Source organism: Rhinolophus sinicus, linkage group LG10, assembly GCF_036562045.2.
Source record: "Rhinolophus sinicus isolate RSC01 linkage group LG10, ASM3656204v1, whole genome shotgun sequence".
NCBI classification, from domain to species: domain Eukaryota; kingdom Metazoa; phylum Chordata; class Mammalia; order Chiroptera; family Rhinolophidae; genus Rhinolophus; species Rhinolophus sinicus.
Genome location: NC_133759.1, coordinates 72,743,237 through 72,765,717, shown reverse-complemented (window position 1 = coordinate 72,765,717; position 22,481 = coordinate 72,743,237). Strand labels below are relative to the sequence as shown.

Here is a 22,481-nt window from a genome sequence, read left to right as displayed (position 1 = left end):
ATTCTGTGTCTGTTTTGTGGGGAGACACTTTCTAAGTTTTATATAGTTTGACTATTTTATTTGACACAGACATGTGGCTATTAGAACTTTCTTGTAATAGTATTTGATAAGAAAGATAATAAAGACACAAGTTAACACCAGGTGATCCTTTTTGCTTTAAATTCTAGTATGATTTATTAATATTGCCCCGTTTTATTTCTTGGTTTACAATTTTCTGGTATAATATTAACCATCCTTTAACATGAAATGACTTACAGAAATATTAAATGCACATATATGTGCACACCCACACAGGCAAAGAATTCCAAAAAACGTAAAGAAAATGCTCACCCATACTCCTACCACTTCATGGATAACTAGTGTTAAATTTTAGTGTATATCGTTTCAGACTTTTTTAGGTTCATTTATATGGCTATGTAGATTTATATATAATTTCTTGTCATACAAATGAGATTATGCTGTATTCACAGTTTTTTTCACTTTAGCCTATTTTAGTAACTCATAAAAAATAATACAGGGCCGGCCCGGTGGCTCAGGGGGTTAGAGCTCCATGCTCCTAACTGCTAAAGTTGCCAGTTCTACTCCCACAAGGTGTGGTGGGCTGTGCCCCCTGCAACTAGCAATGGCAACTGGACCTGGAGCTGAGCTGCACCCTCCACAACTAAGGCTGAAAGGACAACAACTTGAAGCTGAACGGCACCCTCCACAACTAAGATTGAAAGGACAACAACTTGACTTGGAAGAAAGTCCTGGAAGTCCAATAAAGTCGTGGTCCCCTTCCCCAATTAAAAAAAACCCAAAAAAAAACACCATAAAATATATAAAATAATTTTAGTTTTAAAAAGTTTAAACAAAGCCTAAAATGAAATATGAAAAAAATCCACTCGAATCACTTCCCTACCACTATTTCTCAGTCCTACACCCACAATACAGCAATATTAAGAATTTCTTTTGATTTTTTTCCCCAAATATTTTATGCCTGTGTAAAAATATATATGCATTAATTTTTCCCAAACAAACAAGAGCTTTTCAAACTTTTGGGTGTCACTCTTTGCACTTAAGAATTATTGAGGCCCTCCAGAGAGCTTGTGTTTATATGGGTTATATCTACTGATATTTGTTAACATATTACAAACCAAAACTGAAATTTTTCTTAAAAGTTTATTAGTTTAAAAAAATAAACTCACTTGTTAACAAATTTTTGCAAATGTCTATAATATTATCTGGCTTGATAGAAAACAGCTGGATTTTCTGCCTTTAATCTGTGGAGATACATAATTTTAGTTGAAATACGTGAAGAAAATCTGCTTTCGCCCACATATGTGGTTGGAAATGGGAGGAGTATTTCAATAGCTTTTTCAAATAACTGGATAGTCTTTGATACTGTGATAGTTTCTTAAAGGTTAGTTGCAATATGGTATTTGAAAAAAATCATATCAAGGAACTTTTCATTCTCTTTTTTTCGTTGAAGTCTATTGGTCTTCACTTTGATCTTTTACCGATGCATGATTTCATAATTTCATGCATTGATTATTTGGAAAACCTTGGTTCACTGAATTAATATAGATCTTCCAGATGTTTGATGCATTTTGCTATATAACACGATTCATTTATAGCACCGCCAAACTCATCAGAAAAGCCTTTAAAAGGTATTAGGAAACTATCAAGCTTACAGTGGCAAATACAAGTTTTCCAAAATTCTAATTTTTGCCTGAAAGCTTAACTTTATAATTGATGACAAATATTATCAGTTCTGGTTTTTAAATAGCAGATTTGTTGATAACGTAATTCACGTACCAAACAATTCACCCATTTAAAATGTGAAATTCAGTCGTTTTTATTACATTCAGAGTTGTGCAGCCATTACCACAATCAATTTTAAAACATTCCATAAACTTTTTAGAATACTGAGAACATTACCCAGAAAGAACCCCCATTAGCTGATTCCCTCGTCCTCCTGTCCCTCCACTCCCCTCCCCTCTCCCCACCCCAGCCCTAAGCAACTGCTAATCTTCCTGTCTGTAGATTTTCCTCTCTGGACTTTCACATAAATGGAATCATAGTACGTGGTCTTTTGTGTCTGGCTTCTTTCACTTAACAATGTTTTCAAGGTTCATCCATGTTGTAGCAGGTATCAGTACTTCATTTTGTGTGTGTGTGTGTGTGTTGTGTTGTGTTGTGTTGTAAAATATACATAGCAGAGTTTACCATTTTAACTATTTTTAAGTGTACAACTTAGTGATATTAAGTACATTTACATTATTGTGCAACCACTACCACTATCTGTCTTCAGGACTTGAACATCATACCAAACTGAAACTCTACCCATAAACAATTACTTCCCATTACCCCCCTCTCCACAGCCTCTGGTAACCACAGTTCTACTTTCTGTCTCTATAAAATTTGACTTTTCTAGATACCTCTTATGAGTGGGATCAGACAATATTTGTCCTTTTGTGTCAGGCTTATTTCACTTAGCATGCAGTTTTCAAGATTAATCAATGAATGAATGAATGAATGAGTGAATGATTTATCTATGTCCTAGTATGAATCAGTACTTCATTCCTTTTTGTTGTCAAATAATATTCCCTTGTATGAATATATCTTTACCCTTTTGTCAGTTGATAGACATTTGGGTGGTTTCCACTTTGGGCAATTATTAGTAATGTTGCAGTGAGCATCAGTGTATAAGTTTTTGTATGGACGTGCTGCGTGTCCCCAAAAATAAGACCGAGCCAGACCATCAGCTCTAATGCTTCTTTCCGAGCAAAAATTAATGTAAGACCCGGTCTTATTTTACTATAATATAAGACCGGGTATAGTATAATATAATATAATATAAGACCGGGTATAGTAAAATATAATATAATACCAGGTATAATATAATATAATATAATACCGGGTCTTATATTCACTTTTGCTCCAAAAGACGCATTAGAGCTGATGGTCCAGCTAGGTCTTATTTTCAGGGAAACACAGTATGTTTTCATTTCTCTTGGGTGTATACTTAGGAGTGGAATTACTGAGTTGTATGGTAACTTTCACCTTTTGACGAACTGCCAGATGGTTTGTTTCCAAAGAGGCTACACTGTTTTATGTTCCCAACAATAGTGTATGAGGGTTCCAGGTTTCCCACATCCTTGCCAGTATTTATTAATTTCTGCCTTTTAAATTATAGCTGTTCTGGTGGGTGTGAAGATGTCTCTTGGCTTGTAATTTGGATTTGCATTTTTCTGATGGCTAATGATGTAGAGCATCTATCTTTTCATGTTTCTTGTTGGTCATTTGTATATTTTCTTTGGAGAAATGTCTATTTAAGTCCTTTGCCCATTTTTAAACTCAATGATGAGTTGTGAGAGTTCTTTATGTATTCTAGATACTAGACCCTTATCAGTATACGATTTGTAAATATTTCCTCCCATTCTGTGGATTATCCTTTGACTTTCTTGATAGTGTGTTTTGATGTGCAAAAGGTTTTAGTTTTAATGAAATCCAGTTTTTTTTTCTTCTTTTGTTGCTTGTGCTTTTAGTGTGATATCTAAGAAACCATTTCCTAATCCAAGGTCATGAAGATTTTCTTCCATGTTATCTTTTAAGAGTTTTATAATTTCAGCCCTTACATTTAGGTCTTTGATAAGAGTATTTTGAGTTATTATATGGTGTGATTTAGGGGTTCAGCTGCATTCTTTTGCACATGGATAGCCAGTTATCCCAGGAACATTTGCTCAAAGACTATTCTTTCCCTTGTTGAATTGTACCTTAATACTCGAAAACATGAAAACTATAGGACTAACTTAGAGTAAGCTATAGTGCAAAGTTTAAAGCCACCACTAAGGTTAGAGGGCACACAAGTCCTCCAAAAGACCCCCCTCACTCTGACAGCATCTACACATTCAGGGAGTTCCCAAAACCACCCTCAAGTTTGATAATTCACTGGAAAAGCTCACTGAGAGCTTTTGCACTCTCAGTGATGGTTTATTACAGGGAAAGGATACAGATTAAATCAGCTAGAGGAAGACACAGAGGGCAGAGTCTTGCATTGCGAGCACAAAGTTCCGTACTCCTCTCATGGTATCAGGACATGTTGCCCTCCGGGCTTAGATGTGTGACAATGTGCACGAAGTACTGCCAACCAGGGAACCTCACCTCCGTGTCCAGAGTCTTCACTGGGGCTTCATTACATAGGCTTTATTGACTTCATTGGTTGCCTCTGATGAACTCAGTCTTCAGGTTGACTGATGCCTTACCCAGAGTCCCCACCCCAGATCACATGGTTTGGTTTTTCTGCAGTGGCCAGCCCCACCCTAAGATTCAGTAACAAAGACACTCTTATCAGGTATGACCTAGATTATCTCCCAGAAGCTGAGGCACAGACCAGACCTCTTTGGTCAAGGCCAAATTTTTTACTATAGTGCAACAAATATTCATTTTCAGGGGCAGAATTGAGACGGGAACGAGATTTTTTACTGAATGTTCATCACCTGACTGCCAGGAATTATGTTAGGATCTTTATGAATGGTTATTTCATTAAATTTTCAAGTCAACTCTGAGAAATACCGTTCTTTCACTTTCCACATGAGGAAACTGAGGCTCCCCAGCCAGGCCCTCCATCAACCGCCCCCCCCCCCCCAATCAGGACTGCTCCACTGCAAAGCTCTAGGGGAACTGCCTGCATTGTACTCGCTGGGGCTGGCTCTCAGGCTCATGCAGTGGGGCACCTGGTGTCCCAGCGCCCTAAATAACACATGCCCTCTGCTTAGAAGCAGTGTGCTTGCTGCAGAAATGGAGCTTCCAGAGATGTTCCTGGGACTCCTCAACTGTGAATTCTGTAGCCATCACCACACATTGCCTCCCACTGTAGCAAGTTAAAGGTCCGTGACAGTACGCTCCTCAGATGACTTGTTTTAAAACACCAAGCGACAGTTGCCTCATCTTTTTCTCTGAGTTGATTTTGAGTACCACTGAAACTCCTTCTTTCTCCTCGGTTTTCCTTCTCAGGCTGCTGTACAGGACCGATTGAATGAGCAAGAGGGTGTACCAAGTGTTTTCAACCCGCCTCCATCCCGACCGCTGCAGGTTAATACCGCCGACCACAGGATCTACAGCTATGTTGTCTCAAGACCACAACCAAGGGCAAGTTATTTCATAGCTGCAATTTCCCCCTTTTTGTTTTATAAGTCCATTCACTTGGTTATGTGGGGCTCTGCATTGTAGGAGCAAAATAAATATTCCGAATGTCGAAAGCTATTGGCTAGACCTGGTTCCTTGGTAGATTAATTGGGTTGTTCATTTTTCCTTGATTCCTTAATGAATCGATACAGTAACTGTCCTTTTTTGCTTTCCTTTTTTTGGCTCCTTGCCAGTTATTTGAAGTTTTCTGTACCTTGGTTTGAGTGCACAGTAGTTTTATTTACATATTTAAAGATATTTGCTACGTGTTTAATAGATCTTCCTCTTTTAAGTTAGAACATTTACTGAGCTCTTTGTTGCTTCATTTTACTTAATTTTAAGCTAATTCTGGGGAAGTGTTTGGAGTCTTTGTAGGGGCCTTAGCCATATCTTTGAAATTAGGTTTGAAGGGCGAGTAGCAAGGAGGTGGGTCAGTGAAGTTGAGCAGGCATTTGGGAGTGCTCCAGTGCTCCTGGAGTTTTGCTGGGATCCAGAGATGAGTCTGGGGGGAAGAGCCACTGCTCCCCCTTTACATCGCTCAGTCTAATCAGGGAGGTCAGGTGTGTATACTGATCATGAGCTCCAGAGAACCTTTTGGAGTGTTTCTTATTCCTGGAGTTACACTCACCTCTGGTACTTGGATGTAGGATTCAAAGAAAGCCCTCCCCTTAACTTGGCAGCAGTTAGAATTTCCTCCATCATTATACCTTTTTGTGGAGTACTTGACAGTGTTTTAAAAAATAGAGTTCCTAAGTAGTCGTTTGGGGGTATTCCGAAGTAGAAGAGCAGATTCTTAGAGCAATTGTATGAGTCAGGGAGTAGTTCTGGATATGCCCAGTGTTTCCTCAGTTTGTTTTGAGCTTGACTCAGTGTGTGGGACCCTGATACCAGCCGTGAGGCTCCGGAGCTCCCTGCTCTGGACACAGGGAGGGTCTCATCACAAAATATGAACTATAAGAGATACTGTGTAAACTCTAGATCCCTGTATGAATGCTAGTTAATAACAACGGCAACAATAATCGACATTGTTAAAATAGTAATTAGCATTATTACTAAGATTAGCAGCTATATGGGGATATATAATTTTGCTTAATACAATTGTCAGTTCTTTACAAATGTCCAAGGCACCGTGTTTCCCCGAAAATAAGACCTAGCTGGACCAACAGCTCTAATGCGTCTTTTGGAGCAAAAATTAATATAAGATCCAGTCTTATTTTAATATAAGACCAGGTATACTATACTATACTATACTATAATATATAAGTAATATAATTAATATAATATCGGGTCTTATATTAATTTTTTGCTCCAAAAGACGCATTAGAGCTGATGGTCCAGCTAGGTCTAATTTTCAGCGAAACATGGTAGTAATAATAATGGTTATCTTTCTTGCTGGTTCTGTATATCACATTGTAAATCTGAAAAGAAAGAATGAACATTTATGATTTAGGGAGGAAAACTTGCGATTGAATTTGACAACTAATGGAAGTAAAGCTGCAGAAAAATTGTTGAAGTAGATTTAATACAAAAATTATGTCATAAAAGGAAAATACGCTAATATTAGATGAAATACGATCAAAGGCAGCTGGTCTTTAAGAAGGATGAGGTGTCCAGGAAGAGGGGACTGTACTGCAGAGGGAGAGACCACGTGAAAAGATGAGACAGTGAAAATCTATACTAGCCATTTTGTAACGTATTAGGGATTGAGTGAATAATATCTAACTTTGTTTTTGGAATTTCAGGGGCTGCTTGGATGGGGATATTACTTGATAATGCTTCCATTCCGGTTTACCTATTACACAATACTTGATATATTTAGGTACGTACCTTTAATTTACGTGTCAGTAGCAACAGGGTAGACTTGGGAGAGGAAGTGTAGACCAGGATAAGGTTTATGCTCTGTCAATTTGGACTTGCCAATTTGTCATCAGGTTGAATATTCTTCCTAAACTATCTTTTAATATAGTATGGAAATAGTTTAAATTACGCAAACATAACAACTGATGTTGTGAATTGGAATTGTTTTAAAGTAGTCTTGCTTATTGTTTTCAAGAATCAGTTTATCTACATTTATCCTTATCCTGCCTCCTCCCACCATGTTAGTCACCTCTACATTCCCTAGTTAATCTTCACACCCTTTCCTTCCTAACCACGATTATTTATGAGCTTTATGCTCCTTGTAACTTTTACCCTAAATCATCTATAACCCCATCTGACTACTTATAATCTCAGCAGATTCTCTCACTCTGAGATGATTCACTTTTCTGTAGATTCCTCCCACCAGTTTCCCCTCTCTAGACACTTCTGTACGATTCCCTCTGTCCAGGCAGCCCCACAGGTGCTGGCACCGGAGCCCTGCAGTATGTATACCCCCTTGCTTCACACCTTAACCTTCCTTCTTTCTTCCTTCGTGTGCCATTTAGAAAGCTCAGCACTTGGAAGCTATAGAGGGGCCAGGGCTAGAAAATGTCCAGGGGACCCAAGTAGCTGGCACATCAGGCTTGAGGTGTCTGGTCTAGAGCTGAATAGTAGTAGATGAACCCACACTGAGGCTTTACTGAAACGCTTATGGGCTTCCAGGCCAACAGATGGAGCTAGAATGTGCAGTCTGGGCCTTGTATACAGAGCAACCTGTACCTCCTTCCCAATAGGGTGGCCTTTGCCTTACTCTAGGGAGCAGGGGTCTGAAGTGAGGACCCAGCAGCCACAGAAGTGCAAGGTCAGACAACACCTGTACCTTGGCCACTTGGTGTTTTATGACACTTCCTGCTAAAGTTCTTATAGGTCACCAATTAACCAATTAGTACTCTTTTCCTCCCAGTTTTATTTAAGAATGGGCATATAAAAACCTTTAAAGTAATAATGAAGACTGAGTTGACATACCTATTTTTATAGAACGCTGATTGTCCTAAATTATGTAGGCCATGGAAATATATTGTAATGAGCAACAAAAAAGCCTTTTATCCATTCATTTATCAAGATGAAACTTAAAGAGTAAGAAGATAATCCAAAAATACTTAATTTCAGAGAAAGTTATCAAAACATCAATCTTCTAAAGGAATTCTAACCACTCCCCTATATACACAGCTTCTTACATTTGTTTTTAATTTGCTCTGGAATGTTTGTGTCAACCGATTTGATTTGATTACTCAGGAGGAATTCCAAATGAAATTGTGTGCACACAGGGAATTTGAGGGGATAAGGAATTGGCTCAAGATTTAGTAAGGAAAGCGTCATAGTTTAGTCACCTTTTCTGTGCTGAAAATTCCTCAAGTATATGAATATTGTTTGTTTTCCTTGGGAAAAAATATGCATGGAGTGTGTTACTAATTTTAATGTAAAGCTATATCATCTAAGCAACTTGTTTAATATTATGTAGCGCATTGACTTATCAAACCTCTGTCCCATTGCCTTCTGTGAAATCCAAAGGATGAATAAATGGTGCTCTACAAATGTGATTAAGATGGGCTCCGTAGAAACAGATGTGTGGTACCACCCTTAACCTTACAATAGCTTCCAGGTCTCCAAGTCGGCCAGTGTACTCTAGATCAGTTTTATAATTCCCCCCATGGATACCATCCACCATAAATCAGTAAGCAGAATTTACTTGCCCCTTTGAAGAGCAAGTAAATCATGACAGCACGTTTGGGTTTCAAGTTCTTGTCCATAATTTGAATAGCTTGGGAGTATGCACTAAAAATTCATAATTCCAGGAGAACAGAAAGGAGAGGGAAAGGCAAGTGGGACGGCCAGGAAGAGACAGAACTTGGTTCCAGACCAGCGCTATCCAGTAGGACTTCCCGTGGGGATGGAAACGTTCTGGAACTGCACTGTCCAGTGTGGAAGCCACTGCCCACATATGGCCGTTGGGCACTTAATGTGACCAGAGTGACTGGGGAACTGAAGTTTCTGTTGTGTTGTATCTCATTTAATTAAGTTGAGTAGCAATGTGGCTGGTGCCTCCTTGTATTAAGACAGTGCCATTCTAACAAGTCTGGGGGCACAGCTTGATCCGTGATCTTTTTAGATACTGTGTCTTCCTTTCCCAGTTCTTCTAGCCCTAAATTTTTCTGCAGAAAGGCACTTGGGATTTGTTTAGTCGGGTGTTGGAATTTATAATCCTAGTAGTATTGCATTCTTCTTGACTAGGCGATGGAACCCTACTTGGCTGCTTTGCAGCTTTTGAGCCAGACTGTGCTCTCAGGTTTGGTGGTGCGCTCCCAGACCATCCAGCCCCTTTGCTGCCCTGCCTCTGGCTCTGGTTCAGGACTCTTTACAAACTGGCCCCTCCATGTGCACTGCAGTAAGCCGATTCATGTGATCTTTATTCCTTCCTCCCCAGGTTTGCTCTTCGCTTTATACGGCCTGACCCTCGCAGCCGGGTCACTGACCCCGTTGGGGACATTGTTTCATTTATGCACTCTTTTGAAGAGAAATATGGGAGGGCACACCCTGTCTTCTACCAGGGAACGTACAGCCAGGTCAGTGCCACAAACCATATAGATGCCAATTTATCGATATGACTCTGTCCACAAAGGGAAGGATCGCTAGCACTGATCATGTCCTTCTTTTACTCAGAAAACTTATATAGCTCTTCACTGTTTATAGAAGAAACAAACAAACCTTTTAGCTGGGCCCTCCTGGATCTAATCCCCACCTCTTTTTGAGGTCTTTACTGCGTAACTTGTTTCCCCAATACCCTAGGTTCCAGCTAAACCGTTTCTTGAATGACCTGCACTTTCCCATCTCTGTGCCTTTGCTTTTGCTGTTCCCTCCACCTGCAATGCCGTCCTCACATTTTTGCTAATTGAAATCTTGCCCATCCTTCAAGCAGCTCATGTCACTCCTTTCTTATGCCCTTTCCTGATTGTCGTGCCCGACCCTGGCCTACCTTGCAATTTTGCGATTTAAAGTAGTAATCTTTCCTTTTGTGCTTTCATAGCTTTGTTTTTAAACCGATAGCAATTTCCCACTCTTCTTCATATTTTAGTTGTTTGTGTCTGTCTTTCCTGTCCCAGACTAGAAGACCCTTGAGAGTCAAGCCTAGAGTCTTCTTCGATCCCCCACAGAGTTACATGAGGGCATAGACCACACACTCAAGGCAGCACATCTTGTTCAACCGACCCACACAGACCTTCGACTTGCTGCCCCCGGGAGTGAAAATTAAGAGTTCTGTGGGGTGTTGGGCATGTCTCTAGTTGGCCAGAGAACAATGTAGAAGTAACACTGGGCATAGGCCAAAGGGCAGTTCTGTTCTGCAGCCTCCAGGATTCCTGCATCTATCTGGAGAAAAAGCAAAACGCTTACTCTTGCTTCCTGCTCTGATTCTCTCACATCTGCTTTTTCTCATAGTCAGTCTCCCTCACTGGCTGCTCCTACCCGACTCCACAAGCACGAAGCACCTACTGTATGCCAGGCACGGTGCTCAGTGTTAGAGATACTGAATGATATGGGCACATACCATGCATTCTCTTTGCTCTGACCGTGAGGGGAGACCACCAGTGGTCATTCAGGAAATCTTAATGTAACTGCTCAGGGTTATGCAAATGCAAGAGCATATGCAGGAGTCTTGGGCCCTCACCTTGTCTTTGACGATCTTTTAAACCCCAGTGCTTTTTAGAATGCCTCTGGGTCCCAGTCCCTCATCCCTGCTTGCTGTATGGCCTGGGGTCATCTTCAAAATATTTATTTATAAAGATGTCATAGCTGTAAAGTGGCAAAATTCTCACCTCCCTTTTCCCTGTCAGGCTCTCCTGTTTTTATCTTCCTTTAGACGATGGGAACAACTGACTTCTGTGATTTGTTGAGGACATTTATTGTCAGCCTGTCTACTCTCATGTGCCTGATACAGTTTTAAGTCCTAACAACACTAAAACCTTTTCATTAGAGCTTGTTAGCATGGACTTTGTGTGGGGAGAAAAATGCCAGGGGAGTGAAGGCAGGAGCCCAGGACTCTGATTTCTTGCTCACCTTTTCCCCGCATTTCTCCTTTTGTTCCTAAATATGTAGCTTTATCCATTAGGACCCTTAACCTAACTCAAAGTTCGAGGTACAGTCCTTGTCATAATTTGTGACCCTCTGTTTCCCGCAGGCGCTCAACGATGCCAAGCGGGAGCTTCGCTTTCTTTTGGTTTATCTTCACGGCGACGATCACCAGGACTCCGATGAATTCTGTCGGTCTGTGCATTGATCGTTTTCTTTCTCTTCTCTGACCTTCCTGCTGAGAGTTTGCAGTAAGAAAGTGCTTCTTATGTCCTTCTCACTCCTCTCCACAGCAACACGCTCTGTGCGCCCGAAGTTATTTCACTAATAAACAGTAGGATGCTGTTCTGGGCATGCTCCACAAACAAGCCTGAGGGATACCGGGGTAAGTTATGTTTCCTCTGCCTCCTCGTGATTGTTGGGGTGTCTTTGGAATGATCTGGAAAGACACATTGCTGTCTATACATTGTCACATTTAATCCTCTCAGCAGTCCTGAGAGCTAGGGGTTGTATTACCTCTTTATGGTGTAGGAAACAGGTTCAGAAAGTTAAACCTGGCCTGGGATCCGGCAGTCAGCAAGTTTTGGAGCAAGCTCGGGTCTGTCCGACTCGAGCACATTCTTTTTTTAATTATAGTTGACATTCAGTATTATGTCAGTTTCAGGTGCACAGCATAGTAGTTAGACATTTATAACTTACAGACTGATGCCCCCAATAAGTCTGACTTACCTGGCGCCATACATGGTTGTTAACATATATTTGACTATACTCTCTATGCTGTACTTTACATCCCTGTGACTGTTTTGTAATTGCTAATTCGTACTTCTTAATCCCTTCTCCCTTTTTCCACCCAGCCCCTAACTTCGCCCATTCTTTATAGTTAACCACTGTTTTAGTCTTAAAATCAGCCAGTCCTGACCAGCAGCTTGCCTTTAATCTTAAAGGGTTTTTTATTGAGTTTATTCTCACCATCAGTCATTTTTTCCCCCTTTCTTCCGCCTCCCCCAGCCCCTCCGGTTCAAGCCGTTGTTTCTCAGTCTAGTTGTGTAGGACACAGCTCCCTGACCCAAGTTGGTATTATGAGCCTTGCGCTCCCCCCAGCTGAGGCAGTCGGTTGCCAGTTGTCGGTTGGCCACTCACAGCAGCTCATGGCAGCTTATGCCAAGCTCCGGCTGCTCATGGCAGCCCACGGCAGCCCAGCTCCAGGGAGAGCTGTTGTTCACAATCTTAGCTGTAGAGGGCGCAGTCACTGGCCCATGTGGGAATCGAACCGGTGAACTCTGCATTAGGAGAGTGGCACTCCAACCACCTGAACCGGCCCCTCACCGTCAGTCATTTTAATAGAGCTTCTTGCACAGTGAGTTAGTTGTTTGAGTACCTTGAGTGCTGATAGGGATTTAGAAAGTTCAGCCCTTTGCTGAAAATAACTCTGAACTGGAGGTAAGTATTTTTAGAAGTCAGTCTCAGATATGAAGGTATCCGGTGAAGAAAAATGTAGTTCCTGTGCAGCTACTTACTGCTTGGCACCTGAGTGTGTACCAGCCTTCTAGACTCTGCAGCCTGAGAACTAGGGCTGTAGCACACATTTTGCCTGCGTCCAGGAAGCTGAGTCTTTCTTCCTAATTGGTTCTTAAACATCGGATGAGTTCTTGCAGCCTGTGTTGTGCTATTTTAATACAGTTTGGGGGTGGAGCGTTGTGGACAGAAGGCGACTAGGGATATTTGTTATAGAAGCTGATAAAATCTCCTCTTTCAAACACCGAAAGGAAATCATAGGTAAAACTTTGTTGTGGTAAAATCTTGGTTATTTAGAAGACCAACTTTCTAAACTCCTTTGGAACAGAAAAGCTAGCTCTTTGTTGCTGGGTAAGAAAAGATGTGATGAAAGGACGGGATTGGATCAGAGGAGAAGACAGAAGGTGGTGGTGGTGATCAGCGCCAGTAGCGTAAGGCTGAGACTTGCAGCCTTGTTCCCTTTAGACTTGACCCCCCACACACACAGGGAAGAGTGGTGCTGAGCAGTAGCCAGATTCTTTATAGAGCCTTTCATACCCATCAAATAGACATTGTCCTTGAACTCTGCAGCCTTTCTTAGCATCATCATGACAACCACACCCCCACCAGGAAAGCCTGTGAATCAGGTTCAGATTACCTGGGAATAGGGACACAAATACATCACCAAAGAAAATTAAGAAACTAAGAGGAGAAAGAGTTAGGCAGAGAATAAATGGCACGTCCCTTCTTTTCCAGCTGGGATTGAAGGCATTCTCTAGTGCTCGTTGTGGAATTTCTAAGAGTTGATCTGTTTTATGCCAAAGTCCTGCTCTTGATCTATTGGGTCTTCTTTCTGTCAGTCTCGCAGGCTTTACGAGAGAACACCTATCCATTCCTGGCCATGATTATGCTGAAGGATCGGAGGATGACTGTGGTGGGACGGCTAGAAGGCCTCATTCAACCTGATGACCTCATTAATCAGCTGACCTTTATCATGGATGCAAACCAGACTTACCTGGTGTCAGAACGCCTAGAAAGGTACAGGGGAGTTCCTCTGGAACTGAGAGAGACCAGCTGTAGATTCAGGTGGCTGACCTGGGGCTCCACACATCATGATTTCTCTCCTGTAGGCAACTTTAAAAGCCTTGTCCATTTAGTGTTAAAATATTTATGTACTTTGAAATAAATAACTCTCCATCAGATCATCTGTTCTTAGAGATGTAAATGAAAATAAATATAGCGCTGTGTGCTCAAGAATATATATTGTGCCATTTAGAATAGCTAAGCCATGATATAAAGAGCTTAAATGTAAAAAATAAGGAACGGCTATAACTCCCCCCCCCCCATTGTATACGTAATATGGATTAGTTGTAGGAAATTTGGAAAACACAGAAAAGCACAAAGATGAAATTTAAAATCACCATAATCCTACCACCACTTTTAACATTCTGGTATATTTTATTTTAATTATATAGATACACACACTCCTATACATACACAATTTTTTGGAGAGAAATGGAAAATACACCACAATGTTAACAGTGTTTTCTCTTTGATTAGTAGAATTCTAAATAAAATGTTTCTCCTTTTTTCAAATCTTCTAAAATGTGTGTATGTAGTTTTTTGGTTTTATGAAAGCAACGTATACAAAAATGTAGTAACCTAAAGGGGTATTTGCCTGTAAAATTGATCTGATGATCATTTTATAACAGTAATACTATGCTACTTTTGTGAGAATTGGGAAGAAAAAGTAGTGTAATTTGAAAAGTTAAAAGGGTGAGGGAAAAGCTTGCTATTTCTTTTTCTGCCAAATTAAACTGGGAGAAGAGATGGCTTGTTCAGATTCCTCCATGCTCTGCTTTGGAATCCTGTATGGTAGTGTGAAATAGTCATCTGCCAAGATTGTCAACCGTTTTACCCCCAAAAATTTCAATATAAGAAAACCCAGAGTTCTGGTCAAGATGGCAGAGTAGGTCACCGCTGTGCTCTCCTCCTCCTGTGACCAAACCAAAACTACAGCTAAACTGGAACAGTCAGCCTGGAGAACCATCTGAAGACTAGCCGAACAGAAGTCATGTAACTAAGGATGCAAAGAAGAAGCCACCGCGAGACTGAAAAATAAATGAAGTGAAAACTATTCTTTGAATTTCATGGGTGATGGGGAGAAAATTAAAACTTGACATTTAACTAAAGCAGATAGATAGACCCAACACAACTCATCACTAAATGTATGTTACCATAAGTGTGAAAAATGTAATTTATGCTTTATTAGTACAAAAAAAAAGCACCTAGAGCTTTGTGAGATTGCTTTTCTCCTCTGTTTGTGATCTGCCCACAGGGAGGAACGAAACCAGACACAGGTGCTGCGGCAGCAGCAGGATGAGGCTTACCTGGCCTCTCTCAGGGCTGACCAAGAGAAAGAGAGGAAGAAACGGGAGGAGCGGGAGCGGACGCGGCGGAAGGAGGAGGAGGTAAAACAGCAGAAGCTGGCGGAGGAACGGCGGCGGCGGGTAAGGGACCTGTGTCTATTTAAGGCTCCCAAACTGGTGTTGTCTTAAGTGTGAATGGAAAAAACTAGAAGGTGGTGGGATTGTGGGTGATGTAAATTCTCCTTGCCGTTTTGATATTTACTACATTTTCACAAACAGTATTTTTAAATTTAAAAAAGAAATTAATTAAAAAATGTGTAACAGTGAATAAAAGGATAAAGAGCTCTATTCCATTAAAAGTAAATATAAATAATAAGCAGTTCACAATGCTATTTATTCACAGCAGTAATTTTTAAGTGTTCATTCTGAGTACCAGTGTTAGCTCATTTGCCATTTCGTTCATGATCTTGTTTCATTATGTATTACCTTGGAATTATAGCCAGTATCTTTTAGTCATTCCCTTTATTTCCAAGAGTTAAACGTCAATAAATAATATATGTGATGCAGTAGTACTTTGAATTAGGTTGTTTCTGACTCTTGCCAAGAAGTTTTTCTTAGGATACCAGTTATTAGTTTTTCTTCGGGCTGCACAATAGACCTACATGGTGACTATATTTCCTCTCTCTACTGGAGCCATAGCCTCACGTTTACTTTGTGTCTCTACAGAATTTGCAGGAAGAAAAGGAAAGGAAGCTGGAGTGCCTGCCCCCTGAACCTTCCCCTGATGACCCCGAAAGTGTCAAGATCATTTTCAAATTACCCAACGATTCTCGAGTCGAGAGACGATTCCACTTTTCACAGTCTCTGACAGTAAGGACCCCTAAGTTGTGTGAAGTGTATGTAGAGTCTGGCCTGTAGACTTGGAAGCTGGTAAGGAATCGCTAGAGCGTTGTTAGTGTATCTGTTGCTCTGACGAACCAGGGAGGAACGGGAGTGTAGAGAGAAGCGTGCTGTGAGCTCAAAGCAGTATTAAGATTTTCTTCCATCATGTTTGAGCTCTGCTAAGAAAAAAAGGTGCCTGCCAAGAAATCCCACAAAACGTGTGTGTCTGAGGTGGGAGGCTCTTCCATGCTACTTGTCTTGCACTGGCTTCAGAATCACAGAGCCCCTTGCTATGGAGGAAAAAATCTGTCTCCACTGACCTAGGAGCTCTGGAATCATACATCTGAATATTTGTGCACGTACACTTCGCTTGCACTTGTCACTCTCCCTTCCCAATTTGGCCCATGAGAAGCCCCACTATGTGTGGCTGCCTTGTATATCCGGCATCCATAGATAAATATCATTTGTCATTCCATAAGGAGGTACTTAAAACCAGAGACTCTTATTAAAGTCTCACAGAATGAAAATGAAATTCTCATTCTTCCAGGGTTATTAGATGTGTTTCCTTGTTGGTATGAATCAGTCGATGTGGTCAATTGTCTTCGTCTCTAAGCCTGTTTTCTTCATCTGTAAAACAGGTGTAATAGGCACTCTAGTAGGATTGTTGTTAGGGTTAAGTTCGTATGTAAAGTGTTCAACGTTGTGTCTGGTTCATCATAAATTCTCAAATGCTAACTTATTTTTGGTATTTATAACCAAAAAGAAATTTCTGGGTTGTTTCTTTTATTTATTTACTTGTATTTTGTTATTAATTTCAGGTGTACAAAACAACATAATGATTAGGCATTTACAAGAAATTCCTGTTTATATTGAGAATTGATTTTCCAAATTTACAGCTACAGTAGGTTCTGCCATTTCTGTGATCACTGGAAATAGGAGTAAGTTGCATAATGGAAAAGAGATGAGGGTGCACTGTAGTCAAGTGAGGTTGGGTAGCACATTCATAACTTCTCCTGTGTTTAACGGGAGAACACTGGACAAGTTACAGAATCCTTTACAGGGCCTCACCGCCCGTCTGTAAAATGGAAGTATAACCTGCCCTTTGATAACTTGAAACTGAAGATATGTCAGGCACTGTGCTTGGCCCTCTAGGCGTTATACAGATGGTGAGACATGGTTCTGGAGTTCATGGAGTTTACTATCCAGTAGGGAATGTAAGACTTAAAGAGCTAATATAGAGTAAAAAGTTATGAGGCATCCTGATGAGTGAGAAGCAAATAGCTTCCTCGTTTTATTTGTTTACCTCTCACGAGTTTCTTTATATTGGGGGAAGGTGCTCGCATCTCTAACTTTGGATTTTTTAATTGGGATAAAATGAGCTTCACACAGTACCTACCGTGTAGTAGGTGGTTACTAAATGATATCCTTTCCCCTGTGTGCCCTAACTTCCAGTTTGCATATGGATTTTAGCTTGCAGCCAAGTTCACTAATTTCGCTGTAGAACTTGGCTTCTGCTCCCCAAACTCTCCTTCTGTATATGAAAAACTAACCAAAACTTATCCTCTCGAGAGTTTTGGAGGAAAATCGGTTAGTATTGTGGAACAGAATAGGTTTCTGGCCAAAGGGAAAGCAACCCATTAGTTAACCATTAATCCCTGAAGGCTTTAAAATAGGTTCTCAGTAAAAGTTATTTAAAAAACAAACCTTAGACTGAAAAATACTTTGTCATAAGTGGGGAAGAGGCTCAGAGATGGGAAAGAAGTGGTAAAGGAGGCCAGTGGTAAAGGAGGCAGTGCTGGCCTCTAATTTAGCATTCATAGAGTTAGTGACACAACATTGTATATGTAAGTATAATGATTTATAGATTTTAGTGCTCTTGCAGACTTTGTGTCGTCTTCCTATGCACTCTGCCCGTCATCATCTTGAGGAGTGAAAGCTTAGTGAAATAGTCAATTTGCACATGATGCTCAGCTCTTGATAGTAGTAAAACGCTAAGATAAAGGATAAATTGTAGGAAAATCTCTAGGCCCCATGAGTGGGCAGAAAAGTGGCAGCTGACTCTCTTACATGATGCATATAAGAGAGAATCCAAATTATACTCAGCCCAGAACTCATTTTTCTATCCATTGCGAACCAGAAGAGACCTTTGGAGGGGATGTCATCTGTTTCCTGATGATACTAGCCCATTGTCAGCGGTAACAAAAAATGCCAGTTTTGTACCAGTGTTGAGTACAGTAGTCCCACCTTATTTGCGTTTCAGTTACCTGCGATCAATTGTGGTCTGAAAATATTAAATGGAAAATTTCAGAAACAAACAATTTGTAAGTTTTAAATTACACACGTCCTGAGTAGCATGATGAAATTTCGCTCTGTCCCACTTGGGACGTGAATCATCCCTTTGTCCAGCATATCCATGCTGTCTGTGCTCCCAGCCCCGTTCTCGGTTATCTGATCGGTCATCAGAGAGAGAGACACCACATTCACGCAACTTTTATTACAGTATATTGTTACAATTGTTCTATTTTATTACTAGTTATTGTGTATCTCTTATTGTGCTTAATTCATGAAATCCATTTTATCATATGTATATATAGGAAAAATACAGCATCTGTAGGGTTTAGTACTATCTGTGGTTTCAGGCATCCACTAGGGGTCTTGGAACGTATCCCCGCAGATAACAGGGGACTGCTGTATTCTCAAGCAACGATTGAAAAGGAAACAAAATATTATTTCGCCCTTACATAAAACCCATGTTGGATCCATACCAAGAACACGTGGTGCAAGTCTAATTGATAAATCTCAGGGGAAAAAAAGGAGAATGAATGTTAATGGAAATTGAAAAGAGTCAGAGAAGGGAACTGAGAATGGTTGATGTTGATACACTAATAAATGAGAAGTTTATAAAATCATGAATGAAGTAGGTAAGAGGACCGTGGATTTACTTCTTAAATTCTAGAGTTATAGCTCTAAATGGAATTAAGTTTAAGACGAGAAGGAACGACCGCTTCACACAGAGGGAGATAAACTTATGACAGGTGGAACAAGAAGAAAATAGAAATAGATCCTCTCCAAATAAGGATAGCTTGCACGGCATGTTCCTCATCTTTGGGACTGACCTGAAAGAGGCTAGCATTGCTTTCGCAGCACATCCCTCAGAGTCTGTTAGAAATAGATGGTACGTAAGGAAGAGTGTGCCTTCTTTTTTTTGAATGACCTGGAAAGCTACTTTATTTATTTATTTATTTTTTAATGATTTTATTTATTTATTTTTATTTATTTATTTATTTATTCTCCCCAAGTCAAGTTGTTGTCCTTTCAGTCTTAGTTGTGGAGGGTTCTGTTCAGCTTCAAGTTGTTGTTCTTTCAGTCTTAGTTGTGGAGGGCGCAGCTCAGCTCCAGGTCCAGTTGCCGTTGCTAGTTGCAGGGGGCACAGCCCACCATCCGTTGCGGGAGTCGAACCGGCAACCTTGTGGTTGAGAGGACACACTCCAACCAACTGAGCCATCAGGGAGCTCAGCGGCAGCTCAGCTCACGGTGCCGTGTTCAATTTTTAGTTGCAGGGGGCGCTGCCCACCATCCCTTGCAGGACTCGAGGAATTGAACTGGCAACCTTGTGGTTGAGAGTCCACTGGCCCATGTGGGAATCGAGCCGGCAGCCTTCGGAGTTAGGAGCACGGAGCTCTAACCGCCTGAGCCACCGGGCCGGCCCGAGTGTGCCTTCTTAATGTGTGTATTGAGAGAGAGAGGACAAAGGTGGCCTGTTGCCTAGGTGTCTGCATTTGAAGTTTTAGCAGCGTGAGTTCTCCTTGTTGCCTTACATCTGGTTAGGAATTTACCTGTGCCTTTCCTGAGGCAGAGCAGGGCGAGGGGAGCATTCCCACAGAGGAGAGGTCCACGTGGAGGGTGTCCACATGCGGGGCACCCAGCACAGAGAAGTCGGGGCCCAAGTGGCCTGGCTGGGTTGGGGTGTTAAAGCCAGACCAGGTGAGGAGGGTGTCCATGGCGGGGTGGGGTGAACTCCTGGTCTCTAATAATTTCTGCAGCAACCTGGCACGTGGATGTGGGTGTGCAGTGTATACATACATCCTCCAGCGTGTTGGGCACGGTGACACCCCAATAGCAGTGAACGTACCTACCACCTAGGTGGTGGCTTTCATACCATTGTTCATACCGGGGCTCCTTGAAGGAATGGCTGGTTCCAGAGCTGGGACACCTTGTGCCCGAAAGCAAGTAATGATTCAGAGAACAATGGAGACATGTCAGAAAGACACGAGCCAGCTTGAATGGACTCCTCCTTCTGACTCCATCTGAAACAATTTGAACATTGAAATAGATAGTGATTATAACATCATAACTTACTGAATGAAATAGGAAATCGTGAGTATAGTAATATAAATAAATAAACTGAAAGTTTGAGGAACAGAATGTCTCCATAGTTTCAAAGTACCTCCCCTCGGAGTTAATTACAAAAGGGACACGAATAACTTACAGTGGAGAGGCCTGGCCGGTGCCACCTTAATCAGACGATTAAGTGAATGTCATGGGCAGTGGAACCGACCAGAAGTGTCATCCACCTGAACAAGGCCATGGGTGCCGTGCAGCAGCATCTGCACGACTCCGGCCACAGAGGCATAGCTGGGACCTAATTGTGACAGACAGTTGAGAGACACTCTACAGAATAATTGCCCGGGAATCTGAACATGTGTCAAGGTCATGAAGTCAGGGAGAGACAGAGGATTTGCTCCAGGTTTAAGGAGGAAACTTAGGAGATGTGACAACGAAACGCAATACACAGTTGTAAACTGGACTTTTTCTGCTGTAAAGGGCAACTGGCGAAACTTGAATGGGGCCTGAATAATAATATACGTTATTATATTATGGTAATAAATGTATCAGTTAAATTTCCTGATTTTGAGGTTGTTACGGTTATGTAGGAGATTGTCCTGTTTGTAAGACATGCACAAGTATTCTGGGATGATGGGACATCAGGCTGGCAGCTCACTCAGCTGGGTCAGAAAAAAATCTATAACTTTTTTGATAATTTCTGAGTAAAAACTTTTTAACTTTATATCATACAAGTTGTCAAAGAAGAAATAGATGAATCAGTTCAGAGTAAGGCTAACGACGGGCTGCACAATAAATGCCCTAAAAGAGCTGCCCTCGGAATTTGCACTGAAGTGGAAAGACCTCAAAGTAGAATTCCAGTGCAGTGTGATTACTTCATGTCTCAGTCATCCTGCGGGTTTCACGGGGGTTGGGGGGGCTCTTTTTCTCACTGCCCTTCTTTTTCTATCTGACCTCTGCAGGTAATCCACGACTTCTTGTTCTCCTTGAAAGAAAGCCCTGAAAAGTTCCAGATTGAAGCCAACTTTCCCCGGCGGGTGCTGCCCTGCGTCCCTTCAGAGGAGTGGCCCAACCCGCCCACGCTGCAGGAGGCCGGACTCAGCCACACAGAAGTTCTCTTTGTTCAGGACCTAACAGACGAATGACACTTTTTCTTCCTCTCCCTCCCACCCCAATCCCTAAAAGAAGTGGAAAAAACAAAACAAAAAAAAGAGAGAGAGAAATTCATATTATTATTATTATAATACAATATTTTTTTTAAAAGACTGCTGCATCCTAAGGAAGGATCAGAATCCATGCTGCCCGCGAGGTCGCCGCCCGTGCGCGGTCAGCAGTGGACGCTGCAGCCGGCAAGCCCACTGTCCACACTGCCTGTGCAGCACACCCCCTCCAGGGATAGGAGACCCTTCACCTCCAACCCAGCCATTGCCCTAACGGGGGAAGGGGACATTCCCACTAGTTCTCATTCATTCTTGCTTTTGTGGAAAATAAAAGTGAAAAGCCTCCAGCGACCAGCGACCGCAGCATCTGCCAAGGACTTGCTTCTCCTGTGTCTGGAGAAAAGAGGGAAGAGAAGGCACAGAGCGGAGGAAATGTTCCTTGAACTTCCCACAATTTATGAATAACTTTTCCATTTTTTCTGTTGCTTTGTATTGACCAAAGGAATGAGGCTGACAGAGGTGTATGTTCTTTTTCCTTTATTTGATAAAGAGCCAATTCTTAAACCCATGAATTCATGCCCTGGGCTCCTTAGCCCACAGGAGTGAATAAAGGTGCGTGGGCTGGTCTGTGCTTCTTTTTGCCATTGCCCCTCTCACGTTACCCAGGGAGGTTGTTCTTTTTGGTCCAACTCGTGCTGTCCTTTCTTGCCACCTATGCAGCCCACTTGGAGCAGTGGGAGGAAATCTGGGTTTGTAGCCCCAGCAAAGGCTGTGATGCTCAGATACCCATCTGTGCCATGTGAGCTCTGTGTATACTGACCTGTACACATGACTGCAGCTTTTCCACAGCGTCTGTACCAGCCGGTCATTACGGGGTCTGAACCAAAGGATAGCAGTTCTTCATTCCTCTTCTGACGTGTGCGTGCTGTTCCCGCCCAGCCCTGGGCTTCCCTGCCTTGCCAAGCTCGGTACCTGTCCAAAGGATCTGCAGGGCCTGTGGTAGGGCCAGCAGAACCACGTGAGTGCCCTGCCTGTCTCGGTGGCGTGTGGTGGTGGTGTTCTAAGGACAGAAAAATAGAGG

General features: G+C 41.8%; 1 protein-coding gene across 2 annotated transcripts in view; it reads left to right on the top strand.

The window, feature by feature from the left end:
* FAF2 (Fas associated factor family member 2) overlaps window positions 1-22,027 on the top strand; it is a 55,850-nt gene extending 33,823 nt beyond the window's left edge. For both annotated transcript variants that reach the window (XM_019756096.2, XM_074313442.1), the window contains 9 exons: window positions 4,999-5,133; window positions 6,912-6,988; window positions 9,512-9,650; window positions 11,261-11,346; window positions 11,445-11,536; window positions 13,506-13,683; window positions 14,984-15,155; window positions 15,741-15,884; window positions 21,203-22,027. In XM_019756096.2, the coding sequence (XP_019611655.2) occupies window positions 4,999-5,133; window positions 6,912-6,988; window positions 9,512-9,650; window positions 11,261-11,346; window positions 11,445-11,536; window positions 13,506-13,683; window positions 14,984-15,155; window positions 15,741-15,884; window positions 21,203-21,385 (1,206 nt within the window). In that variant the 3' untranslated portion in view covers window positions 21,386-22,027. The remainder of the gene's footprint in view (window positions 1-4,998; window positions 5,134-6,911; window positions 6,989-9,511; window positions 9,651-11,260; window positions 11,347-11,444; window positions 11,537-13,505; window positions 13,684-14,983; window positions 15,156-15,740; window positions 15,885-21,202) is intronic.
* The last annotated feature ends 454 nt before the right edge of the window (window positions 22,028-22,481 follow it).